The following is a 23,566-nucleotide window of genomic DNA, read 5'->3' as shown; positions in this document are numbered from 1 at the left end:
TGTCGTCCTCCAACTTTTTTGTTGCAACGCGCCACGGCCAGCCAGCCAGCCAGCCAGCAGACGGCCTGGAGCTGGACGACGCTAGAGGTACTTGGAGGTTTGGCGGCAGGCAGAGAACCAACGCCAAGCTTGAGCCACACCGAGCCGCATACCACGGTGAGTGGCCAATCATGTTTCGTAAAGGATTGCGTCGAGGAGGTACTTTGGCAATGTATCTTTTGCTCGTCATACTCAACTTCAACACCATGCTTAGCACCGACGGCATCACATTCAACTCTATATCAAATCCACTACACATAAATACTTCCCTTTGTAACCACCACTGCCGTTCCTCCCAAATACAAATCCTTCACCTTCACCTCCCCATTCTCCCCCTCCACCGCCGTCGTCTCCACCTCAATCTCACTCTGCCTCCCCATCTCCACGCCCTGCGTCAACTCAAACCTCGCCCCTCCCATCTCCCTCCCACTAACCGTCAAGTAGCTCGCCAGCGTACACGCCGCACTGCCCGTCGCCGGATCTTCAAATCCCAACTCCACCATCCTCGTCCTAAACTTGTACTCCTTCCTCCCACTCTCCTCATCCTTTCTCTCCTCCGTCGCCACATAATAATACCTGGACACAAACCCGCCTTCCCACTCCCCTTTATCCAACAACTCCTCCACTTTGCTAAAATCCAGCCTCTTCGCCGTCGACACCTTTGCCAAATGTTCCAAGCTCGGCAACTTGACCAATAAAAACGTCATTCCCCGAACGATACTAACCACCGGCCCATTCAACTCTGCCTCTCTAATCTCTGGATCATTCGATAGCGCAGCGTTAATCATATCCTTCACCTCCCCTTCTTTCTGTCCATTCAATACCCCGCCCAACGTCTGCCTATGAACACGCACAGCATGCGGAATCGTAGCTTTCACCCTTCCTTCGGACGTCGGTCTAATAGTAATCGGTCCCGCCTTAGTAACAAGCGTATCAACATGCTTCCAACCGAAATGGTTCAGCACGAGGTACGCCGTTCCCACCGTGGGATGTCCGGCAAAAGGGAGTTCCTCCTCGATGGTGAAGATGTCGATTTCCCGGCTGGTAGAAGTCAAGCCATCGCGCGCTTCGTCGTCTAGTGTATGCAGAAAGACGGTCTCGGAGAAGTTGAATTCGCGGGCGATGAGCTGTTTGACGTCTTGGGTGAGATGGCGACGAAGAGAGGCGGGGATGAGGACTACGGCTAGGGGGTTGCCGAGGTAGCGCGTCGAGGTGAAGACGTCGACGGTTAGGTAGGTGAGGGTGATGGGTTGGGAGGAGGAGGAGGAGGAGGAGGCCATCATGGATAAACGTGTTGGAGCGCGAGTGGCTACTGTGTTCTGGATGAGTTGGTGAGTATAAGTAGGTGAGGCTGAGGGCCCGAGGGATGTGGTGCCTTTTACAATAACTGATTTTTGGATGTTTTGTTGCGGTGTTGAGGTTTTATATCTTGATGAAAGTTGGAGGAGTCATGGTTCGATGAATCACGGCTGAAAAGTGGGGTAGCTCCCATCGCTACCTTGGTGAGGTTCCGTCGTCTTAAGTGGTCGCGTCCTTAGTTCAATAGTACAGTCATTGACTTACTAACCCTCAATGGCAGTCCCGGACATCGGCCAGCTTACGTGATGACATTGCCCGCAATGCTTGATCCCTCTTCCTTTTCTCTCGCTTTCCTTTTCTATTCTTTTCCCATATCTTCCCCTTGTTTCGATCTTCGTGTCTCCAGTCTCCAGTGGCTAGTGTGCCTGACAGCAGGACACCATTTGTCCAGGCCTAATTCTTCTCTTTCTTTTCGCCTTGAGAAGCCACCGCCTTTCTTTAAGTTATTCATGTGAACTTTCCCAGTCATCATCACATCCACAACTGCCCATCATCTTGGTGTCCCAAGTTTCGTGATCACAACTTGAAAGTGGCGTCTCTTTCATGGCATATGTCGATGTCACCAAGAAATGTTCATCTTTCAACGTTAAGAACATTCCCCAAACTATTATGAAAAGTACCCATCCCGGCATCCAAACTCGGAGGTAATTACCAATTGAATCCAGCCAAATCTTCTCGCTCGCCCTTCTCAACGATTGAGACAGTCTGTGAAGTCCTGCTTGTCTGCCCGACGCACTCGTGATATTACTAATGTACAATTCAGCCCTGGTTTGTTGGTTAGTCTGGTATAGGAAAGCGAAAGCTGTACTAGACAAAGAAAAGACTTTGGCTTTCTATTGGGCATTTTAATCTCACAGCCTATCTTCCAGTGCTGAAGGCCTGAAGGAGACGGAGAGAGGTATTAGAGGATAGGTAGGTACCTCTACCCAGCAGAGGCTTCTGTAGCGTCACAATCTCTTGCCATTATCCCATTTCGCTTCAGGCGGAGGACACTTTCTCTCCCTTCCGCTCGTCGCTGCCAACAACGAACAGACTAGCTTCAATTTCTACAACACAACTCCCAACGAAGTCCATCGCAAATACCTAGGTATCTCACCGGAATATAGCACTGCGACCGAATGAGCGCACGGCCCGCCGAACGCGGTCCAATTTTTCTTGTATGAGAAGGAACCCCAAAGGCCAAGACGGGGGTACCGCCTGTCGTGCGGACGGCCATACTCCTGCGGCGACAGAAGATGTGGAGGGGCAGGAAAGGCAAGTTTGCAATGACGGTGGAGGTGTTGTCAGAAGTATGGAAACTGGTGGCAGGACACCAACCAAGGAGAAGGTGCGCGATAGGCGCCAGGTACCGCAACGATCCGGTGAACTTTGGTCGGGCAGTGCAAGCATACGGGGTGCAGGATGGAGAGCACTCAGGTGGTGGACAGGAAAGAGTGCACGATTCCGGATGTGGACTGGAGGAGGAGATGGGGGGATTTGAGCTTGAACCAGTTTCTGCTGAATTATGCTGATGCTTCTTCTACCTGGAGGGCGGATGGCAAGTCCGTCGCAAATAACACTCCTCCTGTATCGGAAAGGATAACAACTCTGTCTCGGATAGTGGCACTACTACGCTGAACGGGTTTCGACCCTCTTGTCAGCCGTGGCATCAGCGCCAGCCGCAAGCAGAATTTCGAGTCGGCCAGCTACGGAGACAAAAGGACATCTGATAACTACAGGTACGCATCGAAGTATACCTCTGTCGCAGGCGTCAAGTCAACAACTCGAGATGTCTCACCCCCATGTCGCGATGTTTTGACCCTTGTAGCTCGTGACTGATTGACGGCCCGGCTTCCCAGTTCCAACAGAAGGAGCAGAGGGATCTGCCTTGATGACGGAAATCGACGGGAGTCTTATCAGTGCAGATTTCATGCTTGTATTATGAACATGTCTGTTTTTCCAGGTCAGAGCGACAAAGAATCGACGTAGTGTGGGCAGTCACATTTGTCTCTTCTACTGATCGTTCCTTCCCCCTTTATGGAGGGCCGGGGCTACCAAGGATGCCACCAGAACTGCTGTCGTGGGGTGCTGGAAAAATTTACAGGTTTTACACGCACTGTAAGCCCCTGTAAGCCCCTTCCTTCCCTTGGTGCTCATCGATGTATCCCCGCCTTTTTGCACAGTCACCAAGCACCCCAGATAATGCTACAAATTGGGGAGAATGGATTGAAGGTGCGAACTTCCGGTTGGAAAGGTTGAATCAATGCAAGAGCTTGAAAATGCTGTAAAATCGACGAGTGTCCAATGCGACTTTGGCCTTTTGGTCGCGAGTGGTAGCATCAGCCGCAATGCAGATAAGGCGAACTGTGCGATGAGCTGCACGTGTACATAATTTTCATCAAGCGCGCCAATAAATTTCCGCAGTCACTACAGTTCCCTGTACAGATGCCACTAGCCACATATCACCGCTTTTCCCGGCGGGGCAGTTAACTTCCAGTCTGATTCGTCAATTCAGTTTGCCTGCCATCAATTGAATGCTGCTGCCACGGCTTCGCTTCACTTCACATCTCATCAGCGACCACTCACTTCGATACATCCACCCATCTGTCGATTCATGACAAGCGCTCCATCCTGAACAAACTCCAGTCCATCATGTCCTGGATACCGGACATGCCGCCGTGACAATGGTTGCCTCGAACCTCTGCCGCGTGGTGGCGACTGCATGCGCACGACGACCAGCATCATGGGTCACATTCAAGTCGGCCGTCATCGTCCGCCATCCTCTTCATCAAATCCGCACTCACCCTCACCACCGCCAGTTCTTCCGCCCAACCACGGCTTCCTCTGCTCCACAGCCGGCCGCGACGGACTCGGAACAAGCAGACCGTCTGGCCCGTCAAGCTCCGTCCTGCTTGCCACCCCAAACTCCAGAGGACGACATGGAAATCATGTCTCTTTCTAGACGCCTCACATACACCGGCTTAAAAAATTTGAAGGTTAGGGCGAAAAAGTGGCGATTTCTCCGAAAGGCTACAAGGGACGCTCTGAGGTGCCTCACTGATACCAACAAGTCTCAAAAAGATCGTCAAAAGGCGATCCAAGCCCTGGCCCGCTCGTACGTTATGATATCTTGCTTCCACGTACAAATCAAGGACCAGACAATCGACTACAGAAGCTTTGCAGTTTGTCGTAGCGCCGTCGTGGACGTTACCGAATCTGCAGTACGGGCCCGGGAAGCCCTGGAGGAGGCCCAGGTCAAATTAGATAAGGCGCAAAGGGAGCTAGACCTTGCACAGGCTGAAGCCGCGGATGCCCAGGATGTAGAACTCAAAGCCGAGCACGTCAGAAACCTTGAAGCCGCGCTTTTGGCGCGAAAAAAAGAGTTTCGCGAGGCCGACGAGGCAGTTCTAGTGTCATCAGGCATCTTCCTCAACACACCATCTCCAGAGCAGCGCAACCAAGCGGAAATCAAGGGGAAGGACTATGAGTGGATGCTTGGTGCCCTTGATGAGATACAAACGTATCGCGAAATGGTATTCATGAAAGCTAAGCAACTCTTCGCCGCCTCGATCGCTGCAGACAAACGCAAACGATCAAGCAAAGCAGAAACAGAAATGGAAGCGACGCCAGTCGAGCAGTCAGGAAACAAAGAGATAGAGCAACCGATAGAGAAGGAGGACGAGGCAGGGCAGGACGTTGATATGGAAAGCATCAGAGAGCAACCTGCACCCATCGAAGAGTATAAGGAAAAGCCCGAGCGCGTTCAAAACCTCGAATCGTCTAAGCCCTACCACCGCCCGACCATCAGACTCAATGAGGCGACCGCCAAAACAAAGCCCATCCAGCTCAAGGATTCCCTGGCCGACCACTACCCCATGATCGCCTTCCCCTTCAAAGTAACCACAACCGTCATGTTGACGCTCCACAAGCTGTTCGAGGAGTGTTGCTACCAATTTGCCCTCGTACACATCCCCCATCACCTGGTCGAGCAAAATTGGGACTGCCCCGAAGCCGTCGAGTTGAGCACGTGGCACAAGATCTTCAGCGAGCTGCTCCAGACCGATGCCGACCATGTCTTCGCCTTCGACACGGGCTCCACGTTTGAAACGGCTGTGCCCGCGCGCCGCCGCGTCATCTACGTGAACAACCACCTTTTCACCCTCAAAGACATCCGCAACCAGGCAGTCCATCCTAGGCCCCTCAACCCCATGGCGCTGCCCAAAATACTCCGCCGCGCCGCCGAGCTCGCTCGCCTGTTCCGCGACCGCCGCCTTCAGCAGGACATCGAGCGGCTCTCCTCCGAGATCAACCGCATCTTGACGGCCGTGAAGACCCGCCGGGCCGAAAGCCTCAAGAAAGGCCGTACGTATGAACTGTACCGCCAGATCGTGGCTGACAAGGCCGCCATCCAACGTGTCCGGAATCTACTGGCCGACCGACAGGTCTCGGCCTCCTCCCAGGAGCACTGGGCCGCGTGCATCATGTTCGAGAAGGACATAGAAAGCCTGTTGGAGGCGTTATCGGTTGCTATTCAGGCAGACGAGGAGGCCAGGCTCGAGGCCGAACTCCCGCCGCTCGTCGAGGTGGCAGAAAAGATGGCCGCGGAGGTGGAAAAGAGGAACGCGGAGATGCAGCTAAGGCTGGAGGCGGTGCGCGAGTCGAGAGCGGACATGGTGCTGGGGAAGATGCAGTTTTTGTTGAGCAAGCATGCGTGGAGAATGAAGACCGACAGGTTTCCGTTTATGAATCTGTCGGAACGGAAGAGGGAGCTTGGTGGCGTGGGTTCGCCTCTTCCATCGGCTGATGAGCAGGGAGGGCCACAGGAAAAGCTTGAACCGTATGAGCGTCAGCGGCATGGCGAGCAACCGGACGAGAAAACCGGTTTTGGACCACCTGGTTTGACCAAATCGTCCTACGCGTACAGATCCATCATCAGGAACGCCTTGACTCAGGATTTACGAAGAGAGGAGCGCGAACTCGAACGCGAGCAGGCCAACGCCGATGTTGATGCGCACGCCAATGCCACGAGCATGTCTGCCGAGGAGGAACGATTTAGGCCAGAATCTACACCCTCTCTACCAGAGGAAGGAGAGTGGTATGACGAGGCTATGAGCGAGTCCGAAAGCGGTGACTGGGGCCCAGACGGCTACCACATGACTACCAGCGGGTTCTTCGAAATGTTGGAGAAGAAGAAAAAGCTACCCTTGGAAGATTTCAAGCAGCGGGCGATGAAGGAGATGGCGGCTGCGGCGGTGAAGGCGACAAAGGCGGAGCAGGAAGGGGAAAAGGTGGAGCAAGTTGACGCCGAAGAAAGCCCTCGCACGACAGCAGCTGATGATGAGACCATGTTCAACAATTTAATGGATGAATACGACGCTCTGCGCAAGGAAGGTCTCATGAATCTCATGAAGAAGGACATGAAGCGGAGAATCGCATTCGAGAAGAAGTGCGCTAGGCAGAGAATGACAATTGATAGCGAGTTGAAACCGTTAAAGGATGAGAGAGTCAGGATAGTGAAGGAGATGAAAGTGTTATGGGAGAAAAACGGAAGGCTGGAGATGGAGAAGGAGAAAGCGAAAGGGGCGGAACATCAACTGGTGGGAAAAAACGAGGAGGTGGACGAAAACAAAAACGAACTCGAACCCATCGCCGCCGCCGCCGCCGCCGCCGCCGATAACGTCGTCGACAATGAAGCTGCGCTCAGCATTGGGATAAAGGCACTGGCCGAGTTGGCTATAAAGAAGAAAGAAAACGCGGCAAAGATCGAAATCCTCACAGTGAGAAGGCAAAGGATAGCAAAGATCTTGAAAAAGCTGAGAAGACTCAACCCGGCTCGGTCCGTCACCTTTGTCAAGATCGGCCACACAGAAGAAGCTGCCACCGATGACCCGTCCAGTCACGTCGAGATTACCGACGTTGAAGTCGATACCAACATGGAGCTCACCGAGGCCGAGGCCGAGGGCTGGAGGTCCAGTATTGAGGAGGCCGTTGACGCTGACATCAAGGGTGCTTCTTCCTTTAATCCTAAGGAGGCAGCTATGAAGTCGTTTCTCACCATGGAGGAGGCACTTGAGGAGGCTATGCCCGAGGTCACCACTGCTCCCGAGGTTTCTGATGAGGTTACTCCTGCCGGAGAGGCCGCTGCCGGAGAGGTCGCTACACCTGAGACCTCCGTCGAACCTTGCGACACCGAGACCTCCTCCTCCACTGCTGCGTTAGCCGACTCTGAGACTGTCGCCATCCAAGAGGATAGTACGGAAGAGACGGCCATGTCATCGGACCTCGTCAATGGTACCGCTGATCAGAACGATGTGCTTGAAAGCACACCCGTTCAAGATGCTCCCGAGGAAGAGGCAACCACTCAGGAGATGCATTCAGATGAGAAGACCCCATCACTGTTCGTTCCGACGCCGAGACCCCCGCGGGGGAGGGCTCTGACGAATCTTGCTCTTTACGTCTCCCGAAGGACGCAGCCAGTTGTGGATACGAGGGAGGATATGGATGAGGATCTAAAGGAGGGTTTGAAGGAGGAAGTGAAGGACGAGTTGAAGTACGAGCTCAAAGACGAGCTAAAAGACGAGCTGAACGAGGATGCGAAGGAGGGTTTCAAGGAGGATGTGGTTGAGGGAGTGAAGGACGAGTTGAAGGGGGAGCCGAAGGACGAGCCGAAAGACGAACTGAAGGACAAGCTGTAGGAGGATTGGAACCCCGCAGCTGAGACTAAGGATGTGAAAAGCGAGGAGGAGACGGCGTCACAGGCTAGAGAAAAATAGTCTTCTTAATGAAGTGAATAGAAGAAGGGGACGAATACGGGCTACATTGGTCGATGGGGGTTATGTATAAAATGTGTACAATATGTTTTCATTTTATTGTATTCTATTTAAGTCCAATATCTTCACATCTAGAGGCTTCTACAGTGGGCTTTACATTCAGTGGAGTCCTTATACATCCATTTGGCTTTCTACAATTTTGTGGTTTACCTAAGTGTAAGCAGAACAAGGGACAGTTGGATAAGTTGTTATTTAATGAAGATAATGTCGCTCGCTATTTGGGATCACGTAAGAGTTTATACTTGTTTGTTAGTTTGCTTGCTTGATGGGTTCGTTCATATATGTATGCATCAGAGAGGTCATCGATCTAAGTGTAGACTAAAAGTGTGCTTACTGGATACTGTACTTCATCAATCAATTCGGTCGTGGTGCCCCCATCACACCCGTGAAGTACGGAAGAAAAAAAAAAAAAGAAAAAAAAAAAAGAATTAAGTGGCCGAGCTCGACTGACGAGCTCCATCCAATCCCCACAGTATCATTCCATCACCCACTCAAGAACAATACAAGTCAATACTGGTTCCTTTGTTCGTTCGTTCTTTAGCTTGGTACGTACCCCTGGTATGGCATACCAAAAACAGGATCTATATGGCATATCCCAAGTTGTCCATCCTAAACCTCAAGGACGAAGATGAATACCTACCTACCTAGGCTAGCTAGGTAGGTAGGTACAATCCGACTGACTGACTGACTCACTTGGACATGGAAATGCCTAGTCTAGAGATAGGTAGGGGAGCTTCAATAATTGGATGGAGGTCTCAAGCTAGCTAGGTACCTAACGAACGACATGAGCGAACCTGGCAGGAGTGGACTGTTACATGTTGAACATGATTGACGACCTTCCTAGATATATAGTCCAATGCTGGTTTGATTGTTAGCTTGGTACACTAGGCACTCCTGCTGTACAATAAATATAGTGTACTGGACAAAAAATCTATTTCGAATAGTCCTAAAGGTTATATAGATTAATTAAAAGGTATTAGTTGGATTTAATTAGGTATTTTGAATATTAGAGATGGCGTGCCCACGGTAAGATCATACATTAGTTAGCCATGAAAACGCATAGGAAAGTTGACACGAGGTCTCGAGCTAACAAACAAACTAGTACTGGACTGTATATACATCCTATGAGGGGGGAGTCTGTCTTCGTCCATGTATGTCGTCCGTCGACTCGTCGTTCACGAGGGCTTGTGAAATGATTATTTGACATTACGTTATTAGAACTACTTTGTCTTACGACCTTTCTTCTTTCATCCTTCCTTCACTAGCCAAAAATGACTATATCGTTTCTTCCATGAAATATCCATGACTGAACGCAGAGAACCGGAAAAACTCCCTAAACACCAGGCTAGCCATAAATCATAATCCGATGCTCAAAAAGCAGTAGGTAAGATCTCCCCACGCCATCACCAAGCTACCAGCACAGCTCGCCACAATGTCCCTGTCCCTAACCAACACTATGCGCAGCCTTGGTATGTCCCTTGGCACTTGCATTTCCCGTCCCATTACTGATACTCTTTATCCTCCCATTCAATCTCTCATTCGTACTAACCTCCGCCAACACCCCTTCCTCACCACCACCACCACCCTTCAAATTCTCCCTCTCCATCCCCCTCTCCGCCGCCCACCGCCACACATCCCTCTCACCCGGCGCAGTCAACATGCCCAAAAGATACCGCTCCCAATACCCCACCACCGGCTCCTCCGCCAACACCTTTCGATCCGGGAACCGCACTCCCTTGCCAAACACAATCTTCCCACTTCCCGTTCCCGTCTGCACCGACTTTTCATCCCCTATATAAACCCACCGCCACGCCATTTCCTCTTTTTTGACTTGGTATAATCCTTCCGTGGGGTATACCCTTGACCCACTCCTCTTCCTGCCTCCTTTCGCCTCAATCCCCCAAACCCCCACCTCCCTAGGCACAAACCCCTCTATTTTTGCTTGTTCCTCCTTGCCGACTCCCCACCCCCGTTCCAACTTCCACAACGGCTTCCCGTCTTGTCCCTTCAACAAAGCATCACACCCCCAAACATCCTTATCATCCGGCCCTAGTCCACCACACGTCAAGCGTACCCTCACAGACGAATGTATTGTTTCCCCGGTGGATAAAAGCGGAAAAGGCGTATCGGTATTGCTGTCCTCGTCGACCCGCAAAAAGAGTCCAGGGCGCCGAACGGTGCGCCCCGCTAGGGTAGCTAGACTTGTATTGGCTGGGTTGCGAAGGGTTCCTAGGCCCCAGGGACGGGCGCCGAGAGAGAGGAGGGCGGAAGGGGTGGAGGCGAGAGGGGGGTGGGAGTGGATGTGTAGGGGGGTGCATTCTTTGGAGTCGTGGAAGAAGGGACCTGTTGAGCACGAAGAGGGGGGAGGGTGGAAGATGGGGGGGAGGGCCCAGGGGAGGGCGGGTGTGCCTTTTGTGTTGGTTGGGGTGGAGAGGGAGTGCGATTTGGAGTGGGAATGGGATTTGGTGTGAGAGTAGGAAGAGATGGAAGAGGAAGTGGTGGAGGTGGATTGGCGGGGGGAAATGGGGGATGGAATTGAAATGGAGGAGGGGCGCGGGGATAAAGAGGAGGGTTTGCCGATGGTGAGAAGTTTGGAGATGGTGGATTTGCCTTTGGTGAGGAGGGCTTGGGTGAAGGAAGGCGGGGAGTAAGGGAAGGGGTGGGCGGCGGAGTAGCGGAGGGAGTCGAGGAAGATGGAGTGCATCCTTTTGAGGTTGAATTCGACGCCCAGGGTCGAGAGTTGGTCGCACATCCCTTTTTCTCGGGAGTCAGTATGGTGTCGGAAAGGGTAGAATAGAAGGGGGGGAAAAAAAAACTCACAAGCAAGCGTAATATCAGCAATCTGCTGATCATACCACCCCCCTCCAACATTCGCATGCGTCCCTGGGAACCACACCTGCTTCAGATTCGTCTTGCTACCCGGTAACCGCTCCCACAAGGCCGGGCGGAACGCATACCTGGGCTCATCCAGCGCCAAAGCCTGGAAAGCATGCTCCACCTTATCGGAGATCTGCGTGTGAGTGAAAGCCCACTGGTTAGACGACCCCCTGACTCCAATCACGGGCGCAGGCGGGATCCCCAAAGCGCCAACGGTATCCCACACTCCCAGCGCCTTGATGGTGATGTCCGTCTTCTTGTCGCTGAACTTGTCCCGCGTGTAGCCCAGCTCGATCAACTGCTCCTTGTACGTCTTCATGCGCTCTGCCTCCCACTCGATCTTGGCCTGGCCTTTTTGCCCTTTGTACTCGGGCAGGTTGGGCACGACGAACTCGGTCTTGTTCCGTGAGGGGGTGCCCATGTACATGTAGTCGTGAAAGATGGAGTAGAAGCGGTCGAGACCGTCGGGCATGAGGATGCCAAGAGAGGCGATCATGTCGGCGGTGGAACGGGCGGTGAAGGCGCCTCGGGAGAAGCCAATGAGGAAGATTTCGTCGCCGTCGACGTAGTTGGTGCAGATGAAATTGTAGACTTCGCGGATGTCCTGGGGTGTGTTAGTGGTGAGATGGGATGAGAGGAGAAGGGGGATGGATGTACCTGATCCAGTCCCATACCAAAGGCGCCGCCGGTAATGGAATCCAGCTTGTTACTTGTGCCCACGCCGGGGACGTAGGCGATGACTTGGTGAGTTCCGTCGTAGCATGTCCGGCGCAGAACGCGTGAGATGCGGGTGACGTTTGATGGTGGTTCTTCTCTGTTTAAGTGTCAGCACTGCTCGGGCTGAAGAGTACATGAAACTAAACACTCACCCCCTCTTCCCTAGTGAGTCCATCCACGTTCCATCACAGCAGACTATGATGCGCTTTGGCTTTGCTTTTATGCCTTCCTGTAGGCGGGGCGTCTCCATTCCATCATCGTCACCCCCCATTGTGATGTAGTCCGGTGTGGGAGGACGCAGTTGCTGGTCTGTTTGGCCGTTTTGGTTCGCCATGGTGAAGTACCTATCGTTGAGTCAAGGTTTCAAAGAAGCTTCCAAACCTGCACAAAGATAACGGACCGTCCCGCCTTTTAAGTAACCCTACTCAGTAAACTCGGGCAGTGTAAGAGGTATGACGAAGTTCGGTGTAGACATCGATCCGTCGTCAGCCTGTCGGATGAGACCCTCAACAAGAATGGGGAAGTGAAAGTAAGGGTCAGACCGCTGCTGCCCTACCCCGGGCCCCGGCTGCCGTTGGTGGGCTGTTGCCATGATCACTGGACCGCTAAATCGCTAAAATCGTCAGTGAAGAGACTTTCGTTCGCTATGGAAGGATCAACAGTGCATAGGTACGGCGGCGCTAGGCACCCTTCGAGCCATAGAAAGCCACCAAGCGCTGCTGCGGTGATGGATTTGTACGTACACCGTTTCCCACCGTCTCTTCTCGGCGGCCGGTGGTTGATTTCTTGGCAGGGCTTGGGTTTCGCTGAAGATTTATACACTAGTATAGTACTAGCTAGCAGTGTAGTTCCGTAGGCAAGTGCGGTTGGTCAAAAACCATCAACCAACCAACTGACAGAACCCGTGGCTGACGAGGGAGCGGGTCCCCTTTGGGTAGAGGATCCGCATCATGTGGCGGGCACTGCCGCTTCAGTGGGGCCTTCAGCCTCAGAGCCTTTCCATGCCGTGTTACCCCATCTGCCCCATAAAGTTCCCCAGTCTCACCAGTATGTAGCTGCATGCTGTCATCATCGGTGTCTTCCGCTGAATAGAAAGAGGAACAACGACAGAGCATTCAAGTCGACGTTGGTTTGCATGAAAAGATCCATCGTGGCTGGTGTTGGCCATTTCAGGCTGTTCGTATGTATGTCGGCAGTTCCAACCCCACGTAATTCCAAAGTCCAACGAACACAGCAAAAGGAAGTAAGAACGGCTTAACATGTCTCATTTTCCATGTCATGTCACATATCACACGGTCCCGCCTCACGAACGCGGGGATGATTGATCCTTGATCCAACCATTCAAGATACGCAAAACCCCGAGGCAGATCAACCCTCCGTCGTTCGGTACTTCCTACCCTTTAAATAGGGCTCCCGTTGCCTTACGGTTGTGTCACGTAGAAAAAGCCGGGGAGTGCATTGCAGCTTGCAGCTTACCATTCCTCATCTCATCTTATTCCATCTCCTCTCATCTCCAGGAACAGACAGGAACACCTCAATTCCACGTCCCATAGTCCCATGCATCAGATTGTACTTACCTCTAGTATACAGTAAAGTACAGTGTATAGTACCCCGGCCCTGCCGCACATCCTCCCACACACCCTCTGCCCTGCCCGATTCGTCCACAGATAACAACCGTGACAACTGCACTTCTATCAGTTCCGAGTAGTAGGTAGAATCGCATTATCCGACTGGGTAGGTAGCACAACGATAACGCGCATAAGGTAAGCAGCACAGCTGCGCACAAGCAAGAAAGACACATACCGCGGCCGGCACTGCCCCGTCTTGCTTCGAATTTCGAATGGGGATACCGAATACCGCATTTGGTTTCCCTCTTTGGGACACACAAGTAAGTGACAAGTGACAAGTGACAAGTGGCAAGTGACAAGTCGACGTACCTAGATCCTAGTGTAGGTACCCAGGTTGAGATTTCGGTGAGCCATAAGCGTTCACCGCGGCGTCGTGGTACCGTACGTTAGGCTGCAGGCGACAAAACTCATGAGCTATTGCGGTGAAACGGGGAAATGACATCTTATGAGCAAAGTATCTACTTCATTCAGTACACGCGGGTCGAGCTAATCCGTGATGATATACACTTGAACTAAAGATGACGAAACGACATGAACCATCTGTACAACAAACTAAACGACACAGAAACATGACAAAAAGCAGTACCAACACCATCTACTTCAAAATCCTCAACGCCTCCTCCAAATCCGCAATCTTCTTGGTCAACTCCTTCCGTTTATCTCTAGTACTACGAGATTCGCCCGCAATAGCATTCAACGAGTCCTCATCCAATCCCAACACCCACTGTTCCGAAAAGAGTGTCAAGGGACTGTTGGGTCCAGAAAGCAAGTGATGATCAACCGCATACAGCCAAACGTTGTCGACAAAGCGCTTGCGAGACACTTTGTAGTAGCTCTTGAGGATGTCGTGGATGTCCTCTTGGGCGTGCTCCTGGTTGCTCTTGTTGGTGATGGCCGACTTGACGTGGTCGAACTTGACTACGTAGGCGGCAGGTGCGTGACAGCGATTGTCATGTATGCGCTTCCCCTTCAGGGCCTCCGAGATCCGATCCCCGCGAGCTTTCTGGAGGTTGCTGCTGAAATAGTGATTGACGGTGTAGGGCTTCTTCTCTCGTTCCACCTGGACCAGAAACTTGGCATAGTCCATACCGCTCGCATACCTCGCCAGTAGATCATCCATAATGATGGATTTGATGGCCTCGAAGAGCTTGCCATCCGAGCAAACAAGTTTAAGGATGCTAAGGATAAACTTGTGGATGCTTAGAATGATATCGCTGACATGGTGCTCCGTCATTAGGCTCCATTTCGTAGTCTGGTCCCGGAAAGCGCTGGCAAGGATGATGGGACTGAAGGTGCCGAGTTCGATACCACGAGATTCGTTGTACATGTTCCGGATCCAGTTACTATTATCTTGTAGAACGGTGAATTCAGCACTCGGTTCCTCCACCATGTGAATAATGCTCTCCAACTCCGGAAATGCTTGGCGAACTTCCTTCGCGTTGGTTGTGGTGTTCTTGTCTACACCGTGCTCTGAAGCATCTTCTTCTTCTTCACTGTCATCCGCTTTGTCCGCTGCTGCATCGCCTGAAGGCTCTGTTTCCACCTTGACAAAGGAGTAGGTATGACCCTTTTGTCTCATTCGGTTATTGAACGTGTCTATGATGCTTACTACTTGAGTAATAAGCCTCAAGCCGTGTTCATCAAACGCTGAATGAGTGGAGTAGTTGGCTTCGAGAGCTGCACGAACGATTCGCTGGAACTTGGCGGCGATCTGGGCGAGGTATTGTTGCTGTTCACGCTCCGTCTGCCGGGGAGGGCCAAGAGCATCTTGTTGTTCCCGAGCCTCGGCGAGCTTCTTGCGCGCTTCCGAGCGAAGTTCAGGATACGCCTTGTCCGTGATCTCACCCAGAAGATCCTGGAGCCTCTCACGAAGTGCTGCAACTCCCACGCGCTCTTGCGGCAAGTTACACCAAGGACTCTGCTGGAAGAGATCTCTTTCTTTCCGGCGAATACCCGAGTCATCTTTAGAGTCATCGTTGTCGTCACCACCACGGTTCTTGACAAGGTAGTAGCCGAGGTTGAGGGCTTTCTTCCTTCCAGCGACGAGATTGCAAACAGCCTCCTTGGCGCTGCGCTCAATGACCAAATCAGGCTTGGTGAGGACACCGAGGGTGCGCTCTCCATCCGGATCGTATTGTTCGGCCAGAGCCAAAATCTCCTGCGTCATCACATCCACATTGGCAGGTAAGACGGCGAGGATGATGGTCCGTTTGTCCTTGATAAAGCCGGTGACCATGTCTCGAACAAGGTTGCGATCACTCTCTGTTGTTTGTCCTTTGGAGGTCAGGCGGAAGATGCCGGGAACGTCGATGACGGTGAGATAGTCCTCGGTAGGGCCGCATTTTTCAATCTTCAAGATGTCTCTGGAAAAGGTCTTTTCCCCATCGGGATTCTTGACCGTCTTGATCTTCATGTAAACATTGACCTGCATAACGGTTAGCGGGAGCTGGTAAAGTAAAGGGTGGGACGCCTACCTCATCAAGAATCTTGGCAAATTGATCACGGAGCTCGGTGGTCGAGGAAAGCTCCTTGCGGTAAGACCTGAGACTGGCCTTTTCCGCCTCAGTGCTTTGAGGGGCAGGGATAATGGTGATGATTATCTGCACCTCAGGATCGCGACGGTGGGTGATTTGGGTTGCATAACGGGTGCAGAGTTCCTGGCCGCGAGGGAACGGAATGCCAGTGACGCTCTCGAGCAACGAAGACTTGCCAGAGCTTTGGTCACCGACCGCAACCAGTGTAGGCAACGGCAAGATGACATCGATGTTCTTCTCACGCAACTGATCAATCTTGCGGAGACGATCAGGGCTGGTCAGAATGCCTGAGGCAGGGGGCTTGATCTCAGAACCCATTGTAGAAGGAGTTGCTGTTGTGGTCTCGAGCAAAGAGCGTTTAAGTTTCATCAAGACGTGTAGATCAGAGGAGGTAGAGTCAAAGATGGCTGGAAAAAGGAGGAATCCGGTGAGAGGTCAAGTATGTGAGATTGTGATAGTAGATATAGGAGATACTGGTGAGGACGAAAGGGATCATTGCTTGCGCGAAACATGCTGAGGTATTTATGAAGATAAACTGTCAAGTACACGGAGCTTTGGGTGGGGGTAACAGTAGGCGGCAGAGTCATGTCAGAGGCCCGTCGAGCAAACAACTTGTCTATTGGTGTCGCTCACGTAGCATCCGTATGCTGATGCTGAATCCCGCGGGCTACGTGCATGTTGTTGCCGTCGATGATTCGTTCGATAACAAACAGCCGGCCAATGGGTGAGGCTGAGATGACGAAGCTCATGGTGATGCATTAGGCGCCGGCAGAACACTAGGCGTTCTTCAACCACGGGTTAGCAAGTGAATAACAAACAGCACTTTTTGTCCTCGAGAATGCCCTTCCATTGCTTTCCACACGGGTGCTTACCGATTTATTCCCGTGATAAGGAGCCAATGTCCCCTTCGAGCAGAGTGTAGTTGCATTGTCTTCGAAGATTCGTCCAACAAACGGGTTGCCGGCCGGTTGACGGGTGTGGCTGAGATGTGACAGCCTTCTCAGCATGCAGGTCACCCCCCAAGCGACCTGCATTTGATCCTCCTGCCTTGTCTGGCACCAACCGTACAATTGGATGACATTCGCAGTCCCCACCTCCGTATACCTTGCGTTCGAAGTGTTCAATTCCCTTAAGCGCTGCCATGTTCGACGGCCTCCTGTGCAGACTTGAGGAGCTTGGCCGCTCGATCGGCCGCAATGTCGCACATTGCCTGTTGGGAAGTAAAGTCAGCCTTGCCATTCATACAGCACCACGAGCAAATGCAACTCACCTCAATCCCCTCCCTCTCCTCCGCCCTTAAATCCCCCCTCGCAATCCTCCTCTTCATATCCCCCATCACCTCCACCCTCCCCCGCCCATTAACCCACACCACATACCTCAACCCCGGAAACTTGTCCTCATATTCCTTATTCAACCTCCTCAGCTCCTCCTTCACCACTTCTTCCTCCCCTTGTTTTCCCCCGGAATTCAAATGCGCCTGCTCCTTTTGACTCTGCGCCGACAGTTTCTCCTTCTTCGGCTCGCCCAGTCGCGGATGACTACCCAGTATCGCATGCAACGGCCGCTGGATATTTTCCTTTTCTATCTGCGGGACGGAAGGATCAGCGGCGGCGAGGGCGACGGCGTCAGCGATGGCGAGCAGTTCGTCGCGGAGGGTGGAGATGAGGTCGTCGTAGGAGGAAAAGGAGATGGTGCGCAGGGTGGGAAGGGCGAGGGCGTGTAGGTCGGGAGAGGGCTCGAAGAGGAGGTCGAGAGTGGAGATGAGGGCGGCGTCGGGGAGGGTGGGGAGGGAGGTGATGGCGGGGAGGAAGGGGGTTGCTTCGGGGTTGAGGTGGGTGCTGTGGGTGTGGGAGGAGGACATGGTGGTGGTGGTTGTGGTGGGTGGTGGTATAGTTGGAGAAGACGAGAGAGAGATAAAGAGTAGGAGACGAGACTGTAGACTGGATGTTAGATGGGGAGTTGTCCCTTATCACTTGTAAGTTGTATGTATCAGCAGCGACAGCCAGTAGACCAAGGTGGGGTAGATCCCGTCTGCCATGACGTCCACGCATACGCTGTGGGGTACACAACATACTGTAGCTCGGCAGGGGCACGGCAGCTCCCTACAGTGGGGTACCGGCTCACTGGACCGAACCTCGGGTCCCTGTACTGCATACAGTATATTTCAGGGGAACCTCCGTGAATCCCGGTGAGTCGCCCGGATCGTCCCGTAACCTTGCGCTTCACTTCCATCCATCGACTCCGAAGTTCAATCCCGCCACATCCGTCGGTATTCGCGACGTCTGAAACACCACGAAATCAATCGCTTTCCTGTCGACTTCTCCAAGCGAAGCATATTCACCATGAGGTTCTCCTGGACTTGTCCGTTATCGGCTTCCCTCGCCAAGTCCATCTATTCGTTATCAACATCATCGGCCGGAGCCGCGCGAGCTGCTGCTGTCCAAGGCGGAGGCGAGTCGCGAGCCCCCAACAACAACAATGTTCGCCACAAGGAAGTAACCGCCCGGGCGCGATCGCGTATCTTCCCCAAGTATGTAGACGTGCCGGGTGAAGAAAATCAACTTCGGAAGGAACCCAGACAAAGAACAACAGCAACAATGGCGGTCCCTTGGCCTGGTGCGTTAACTGGAAGTAAACAAATCACTGAAGAATGCCACCTATGTTCTTTCTTCTGTTTTGTTTTATGTAACCGCTCACATGCAAAGCTTGCTCTGAAAAGCACAATGTCCTCCCCAAGCCCAAAGCAGATAGATACACCCAATTTTTAGTGATGCGGTAGTAAATAACATGACAATGCCGCCCAGTCCGCAACCCCGTCCCATCCATAACCTCCTCACCCATACCAGCTCACCACCTAGTTAGACCTACGCAGCCCCCCAAGAAATCCCATCCCAATTGTCCAAACCCAAACACTCCTGCTGCTCCCCATTCATCTCGCCAGACATGCTATTACCCTCCTCGTCGAGATCTTCCTCACTGCCGCCGCCGAATAACACCCCAAAATCCGCATACACTTCATGCCCTTCTTCCTCATCTTCGCCTTCATATCGACTTTCGTGCGCTGATGTAGGAAAGGCAACATCTTCGTCGTCAAAATCTTGATCGTCTTGGTCGTCTGTGGGCCGAAGATCTGGTGAGTGAAGTGGGTGAAGGGGCGGAGAGGGAGAGAGGCGTTGTGGTGTTGATGGTGCTGATGTTGATGGTCCTAAGTTGGAGATGGTGGTGTGTATCACCGGCGGGGGAAACCCTGTTATTACTGGAACCGGCACTTGTTGCCCACCAGCTTGACTGCCCCTGGGTGGAGGAGGCTGTTGACTTGTTCCGGGTCCGTAGCCATGATGTCCTTGCGCTGTTCGTTTCATAGGTACTCCTCCGGTAGTCCCCCCAACCCCAACATGTCCCGCTACCGCTGGCGGACCTCCTCCTCCTCTCCCTTGCCCAACTTCATCAGCCTGTGCCTGTACAGCCTGTGCCTGCTGAGCCCTCACCAAACCCTCCCCCATCATCCTCATCCTAAACCGATTCATGACAGCCATCTTCCTCAACCACGATGCCGCACTCCCATTCCCTCCCATCGCCATCGCCATTCCCCCGCCACCCCCATTTTGCCCCCCAACTCCTCCAAACCCCCATCCAGCCATGGCCATCCTCCTATTCGCTGCCGCCGCTATACTTCGTAGCCTCTTATCTCCCTTGAGGATCGATTCCCGGTTAAGGATGTGCGTAGCGGGTAACGAAAAGGGATGGGACAGACGGGAGGTGACGAAGTTTAGCCGCAAACGTCGCTTCTTGCACGGGAGCGGGGCGGTGTTGTGGCCGTCTACGTCTGTGCAGGGACGAGAACGTTTGAGGCTTTTGGGTCTGGCAAGGACATGTGCCTCAAGATGCGATAGATGTGGCGGGTTGATGGGAGCAAGTGGGAATGTGATGATTGGGGAAGTAGAGGGAGAAGGTATTAGGATGGTGAATGATGGCCATGATGAGGTTGTTGCTGTCGCAGGTGCTGGTGCTGGTTCTGAAGCTTGAACTGGGAGAACTTCTGTTGATACGGCACTGCTTGTTCCCGGTTGCTCTTCCTGGGCCTGTTCGACGACAAGAGCAGGAAGTGAAAGACACGCCGCCGCCATCTTGCTGCTGCTGCTGCCCTTGCTGCTCCCCACCTCCGCGGCCCCAGCAAACCTCTTCTTCTCGGAAAATGCATTCGAGATGAGGGCCGCCGCCGCCGCCGCCGCCGGTCCTTCACCCCAGCCATAACGGCGGCTGCTTGAGCGCACATCGCGGTAGTGCCATGGTCCGTATTGTTGCTGCTGCTGCTGCTGCCGCTGCGCGAAAGACGATCGAGGCGGTTCTAGCGAGGACTCGACGATTTGGATTCCCATTGCATTGATTGGCGTGGAATGTTGAAGAAAAGAAAGTCCGATCCCCTTCCCTTGGCCTTCACTTCTGCTCTGATTCGCGAGTCACACAAACTGGAAGTCTTCGCGAGACTGATTGAGATCCTGGAAACGAGACTCTGCTCTGTATTGTCCCAATTGCGCAACCAGCAACAAACCGCACGCAGCCTGACCTTCACTACTTCCACGCGTAATAACAGGTTGATTGATCCGTTAATGCTCCATGTTGAATTTTGGTTGCCTTGTTTCAGTCGTTCACGGTTTTGGTTTTGTAGGAGTAACAGTGGTCGTCGTTGGGTTTCGGGTGTTCAGGTATTCGGATGGTAGAAATGTCGGGTATGGAGGAGGAAGCTTCATCACCATAAAACTTGACTGGGCAATAATTCGGATCAAAGACAGTGAGTGTGGGTGAGGAGAAAAGTTTTCTGTCCAGTTTAGGAAGCCAGATGATCTGTCGGTGGGAAAAGGTCAAAGTTCGGCGTGTGAAACAATGAAAAGCTTCTAAGAGATGATATGATGGTGGTGGTGGTGTATGTGTGTGTGCCAGTTCTCGGAAAGGTCCGATGGGGTTGGCTAGGTATGTATACGTTCCCTTGTTGAGGCGAAAACAAAAGCTGACAGGGCTGGAACGATTGAAGGTAGATAAATGACACAAGTTCCGGTTTCTGTCCAATGTTCAGTCGCAGTAGTGTACGGACGGTAGGGTACAGGGTAGGTAAGAAATGCGCAAGTGGCGTCTTTAAAAAAATTGAGAAGGGGGCAAGGGAAGAAGAAAAGCTCAAAGGTTCATTTGATTTGACCAAAACCTTGCAAGTCGCAAGTCGCAAAAAAAATGGTCGAGTTCAAAAGGTGATTGGATCTCCCGAGGGCTCAGGTGATGGGAAAGCTTCGTATGTTTGTTGTGTAGCTATAGCAGGCTGGCCAGCAGGACAAAATAGAAAAAGGTAACAAGGTTAAACTTTCTTCCCCTTGGTGAGAGAGGGGTAGCACTCGGATGAGGCGATCAGGTGAGACAGCGTAGGAAAGGGAGGGGGGCATGAGCTGACCCAGCAGGATGGAAAGACCAGATTCCACAAAGCCTGAATCAGGAATTGATGGTTGTGAAGACCAAAGGAACCTCAATGGAGGATCTTGATCTCATCAATTGTTAATCTCTAGGGCGGTGAAGCTAGCAATTAATTAACAGACCAACAGCCCTAGCTACTACCTTGCTAGCAATTGGAAGAGACACGAACGACATGGTAGCACGACATGGGCACCGGCACGATGGGAAAAAGCTGTGGGAAGAGCCGGGGTGCAGGAAGCGGTGCAATTTTTTGGGTGGTCGGCTACCATCTGGGAAGCTAGTGGTCGCAAGCTGAATGGTTAGAGGCATCAAAACGAATGACGGGCTAGAGCCGACACGGAAACAAAAAGATATCTGCGCAGGAGGCGGACAGTACCGAATGGCGTCTGATTGGTGCGTATAAAAGCTGTCGGAAAGGGGACAACGGGACGGGGCTGAGTCGACGGGAGAGGAAAATTTGAGAGAGGGAGTTTGGTTGTTTGGGCGACTGGCTGCAGTTCGTTGCTGTCGGTTGTCGCCGTTGGTCAGAAGGGCAAGGACAATGACCTGGGCTTGTACAGTCAGCAAAAGTGTGATGCAGGCAGACAGGCAGGTGCCACGGGTTCTAGACAATGAATGTTACATGCTGGAAGAGTTGCGGTCGATGCCACCCAAGAGTCTGGGGTAAAAGTATGTAGTGTACCTTCCTGACCAAACCAGTTTACTTCAAGTTATTTGTCTTCCGAGGACATGCGCTTTCGGCTGTCTGGGGTTTCACCTCTCCAGTTCTGGCGATGGTTTCCAGGTCCTTGAAGAACTTGTGTCCTACCCATCTGCCAAGTGCCAAGACTCCTTCTTGCCCTCCTGAGGTTGTTCGAAGGTCGTTCATCATGTCGCCCTATACAACACATTGTACTACCAAAAGCTCCAGGTATGACATAACCCTCTCCTGGGTTTGCACCTTCTTCGGATAGATGAAGATGAGGGAGTATCGACCCAAACCTTGATCACGCGGCCCCGCAACATTGGCTGATTGCTCCTTCCCTCGGTGCCCAAATTGGTAGGATGGCCATCATTCATCACTCTCATTGGTGTTCGGTCTTCAATGTGACTGACCATTTCCAGTCAGTGAGGACACCAGCTGCAGAGATTGCTCAGCCTTTTAAAGTTCAATTCTTTCCTCTTGCAGTAACCCTGTCGCCCTAGAAGTCCGGGGATTAGCTCCAGCGCCATGCAGCCATTTTTCAGATGTCGATCCTGGGGCCCCTTTCTCGACACTCGGTTGCACGAACAAGTACCTAGACGGCGGTAGTCTTGCCATTGACACAATCATCCAAACGAAAAGCCGTTCAGAAGCAAGTCCTCGGACAGACGGAGATTTCTCGACCCATCTGCGCCCCAGCCGCGGAACCAGCTCCGCCCGAGGAGATCTACTCAGATTACCCCAGAGTGATCAGCCTTGGTTTATTGGGTAGCATCCAGAATGTATGCCTAAAGACAAAGCAGGAGCCCAATTCCATGGTCGGGGGGCTAGAACAGAGGTAGGTATGGTTCGTGGAATATTCAAAGACTCAAGCCCGTGTCTCACCATTCCATCTCGCATCATGTCTCGATAGGTATTCTCCTCATCCTCATCCAGTCAGGGGCATGCAAGCCATCCAGCACCATCACCGGTGTCAGTATTGACCACGTGAGTGACATCCAAGATCCTGGAAACCGCTCGACTGGAGCGAACCACAGTACCTGTATGACGGGACCCCCGCATATCTCAGTTGCTCAGCTTTCAAAAGGGGAAGCAAAAAACGGGGTGCATCGTCTGTGCCTCAATGAGGGCGAGAACCATGGGACAGGACTCTGGGGTTTTGGGATAGTCTTCGGTAGGTGGAAATTTTCCGCCACTAGGAGATGGTAGGTATCATGTAGGTAAGAATCTTACTTGGTGGTTGGGAGGCAGAGAGAGGAAGTACGTAGCTGCAGGGCGTGATTATGTGCTTAACAAGACGTCGTGTGTGTTTCCTTGTCTTGAGCCTCCATGCTGAACAAGGTCAAATACGAGTGCTGTGTAAGACCCCAGACATCCCAAACTCCGAACCCGATTCTCATATGCGATATTTCACTCCCAAACATTAATCCCTTTCAGAGTCCAACCCCATCACAACCACCA

At 52.5% G+C, this 23,566-nt stretch overlaps 8 protein-coding genes across 8 annotated transcripts; 3 read left to right on the top strand and 5 right to left on the bottom strand.

Moving 5' to 3' along the window:
* Positions 1–290: 290 nt before the first annotated feature.
* On the bottom strand, positions 291–1,410 carry NEUTE1DRAFT_80814 (uncharacterized protein; the record flags this gene model as incomplete). The annotated part of the gene is made up of 1 exon (XM_009852161.1): positions 291–1,410. The coding sequence occupies one exon, from the start codon at positions 1,320–1,322 to the stop codon at positions 291–293; it is 1,032 nt and encodes a 343-aa protein (XP_009850463.1).
* Positions 1,411–4,061: 2,651 nt separating this feature from the next.
* Positions 4,062–8,276, top strand: NEUTE1DRAFT_129311 (uncharacterized protein; the record flags this gene model as incomplete). The annotated part of the gene is made up of 1 exon (XM_009852160.1): positions 4,062–8,276. One exon carries the CDS (start codon positions 4,062–4,064, stop codon positions 8,070–8,072), a length of 4,011 nt encoding a protein of 1,336 aa, XP_009850462.1.
* A 1,191-nt stretch (positions 8,277–9,467) lies between these two features.
* Positions 9,468–12,142, bottom strand: NEUTE1DRAFT_62127 (uncharacterized protein; the record flags this gene model as incomplete). Its single annotated transcript, XM_009852159.1, has 4 exons — positions 9,468–10,961; positions 11,028–11,688; positions 11,742–11,898; positions 11,954–12,142. 4 exons carry the CDS (start codon positions 12,133–12,135, stop codon positions 9,652–9,654), a joined length of 2,310 nt encoding a protein of 769 aa, XP_009850461.1.
* Positions 12,143–13,849: 1,707 nt separating this feature from the next.
* Positions 13,850–16,431, bottom strand: NEUTE1DRAFT_121778 (uncharacterized protein; the record flags this gene model as incomplete). Its single annotated transcript, XM_009852158.1, has 2 exons — positions 13,850–15,854; positions 15,904–16,431. 2 exons carry the CDS (start codon positions 16,330–16,332, stop codon positions 14,025–14,027), a joined length of 2,259 nt encoding a protein of 752 aa, XP_009850460.1.
* A 661-nt stretch (positions 16,432–17,092) lies between these two features.
* On the bottom strand, positions 17,093–17,838 carry NEUTE1DRAFT_121777 (uncharacterized protein; the record flags this gene model as incomplete). Its single annotated transcript, XM_009852157.1, has 2 exons — positions 17,093–17,173; positions 17,234–17,838. The coding sequence occupies 2 exons, from the start codon at positions 17,822–17,824 to the stop codon at positions 17,093–17,095; spliced, it is 672 nt and encodes a 223-aa protein (XP_009850459.1).
* Positions 17,839–18,305: 467 nt separating this feature from the next.
* Positions 18,306–18,598, top strand: NEUTE1DRAFT_137160 (uncharacterized protein; the record flags this gene model as incomplete). Its single annotated transcript, XM_009852156.1, has 2 exons — positions 18,306–18,493; positions 18,556–18,598. 2 exons carry the CDS (start codon positions 18,306–18,308, stop codon positions 18,596–18,598), a joined length of 231 nt encoding a protein of 76 aa, XP_009850458.1.
* Positions 18,599–18,605: 7 nt separating this feature from the next.
* On the bottom strand, positions 18,606–20,342 carry NEUTE1DRAFT_121776 (uncharacterized protein; the record flags this gene model as incomplete). Its single annotated transcript, XM_009852155.1, has 3 exons — positions 18,606–19,330; positions 19,382–20,045; positions 20,238–20,342. The coding sequence occupies 3 exons, from the start codon at positions 20,340–20,342 to the stop codon at positions 18,828–18,830; spliced, it is 1,272 nt and encodes a 423-aa protein (XP_009850457.1).
* Positions 20,343–22,038: 1,696 nt separating this feature from the next.
* NEUTE1DRAFT_41564 (uncharacterized protein) lies at positions 22,039–22,376 on the top strand (the record flags this gene model as incomplete). Its single annotated transcript, XM_009851964.1, has 2 exons — positions 22,039–22,101; positions 22,134–22,376. The coding sequence occupies 2 exons, from the start codon at positions 22,039–22,041 to the stop codon at positions 22,374–22,376; spliced, it is 306 nt and encodes a 101-aa protein (XP_009850266.1).
* Positions 22,377–23,566: the final 1,190 nt, after the last annotated feature.

The sequence above is a fragment of the Neurospora tetrasperma genome (genome assembly GCF_000213175.1).
Source record: "Neurospora tetrasperma FGSC 2508 unplaced genomic scaffold NEUTE1scaffold_3, whole genome shotgun sequence".
Classification (NCBI taxonomy): domain Eukaryota; kingdom Fungi; phylum Ascomycota; class Sordariomycetes; order Sordariales; family Sordariaceae; genus Neurospora; species Neurospora tetrasperma.
This window is presented reverse-complemented; position numbering and strand designations above follow the sequence as displayed.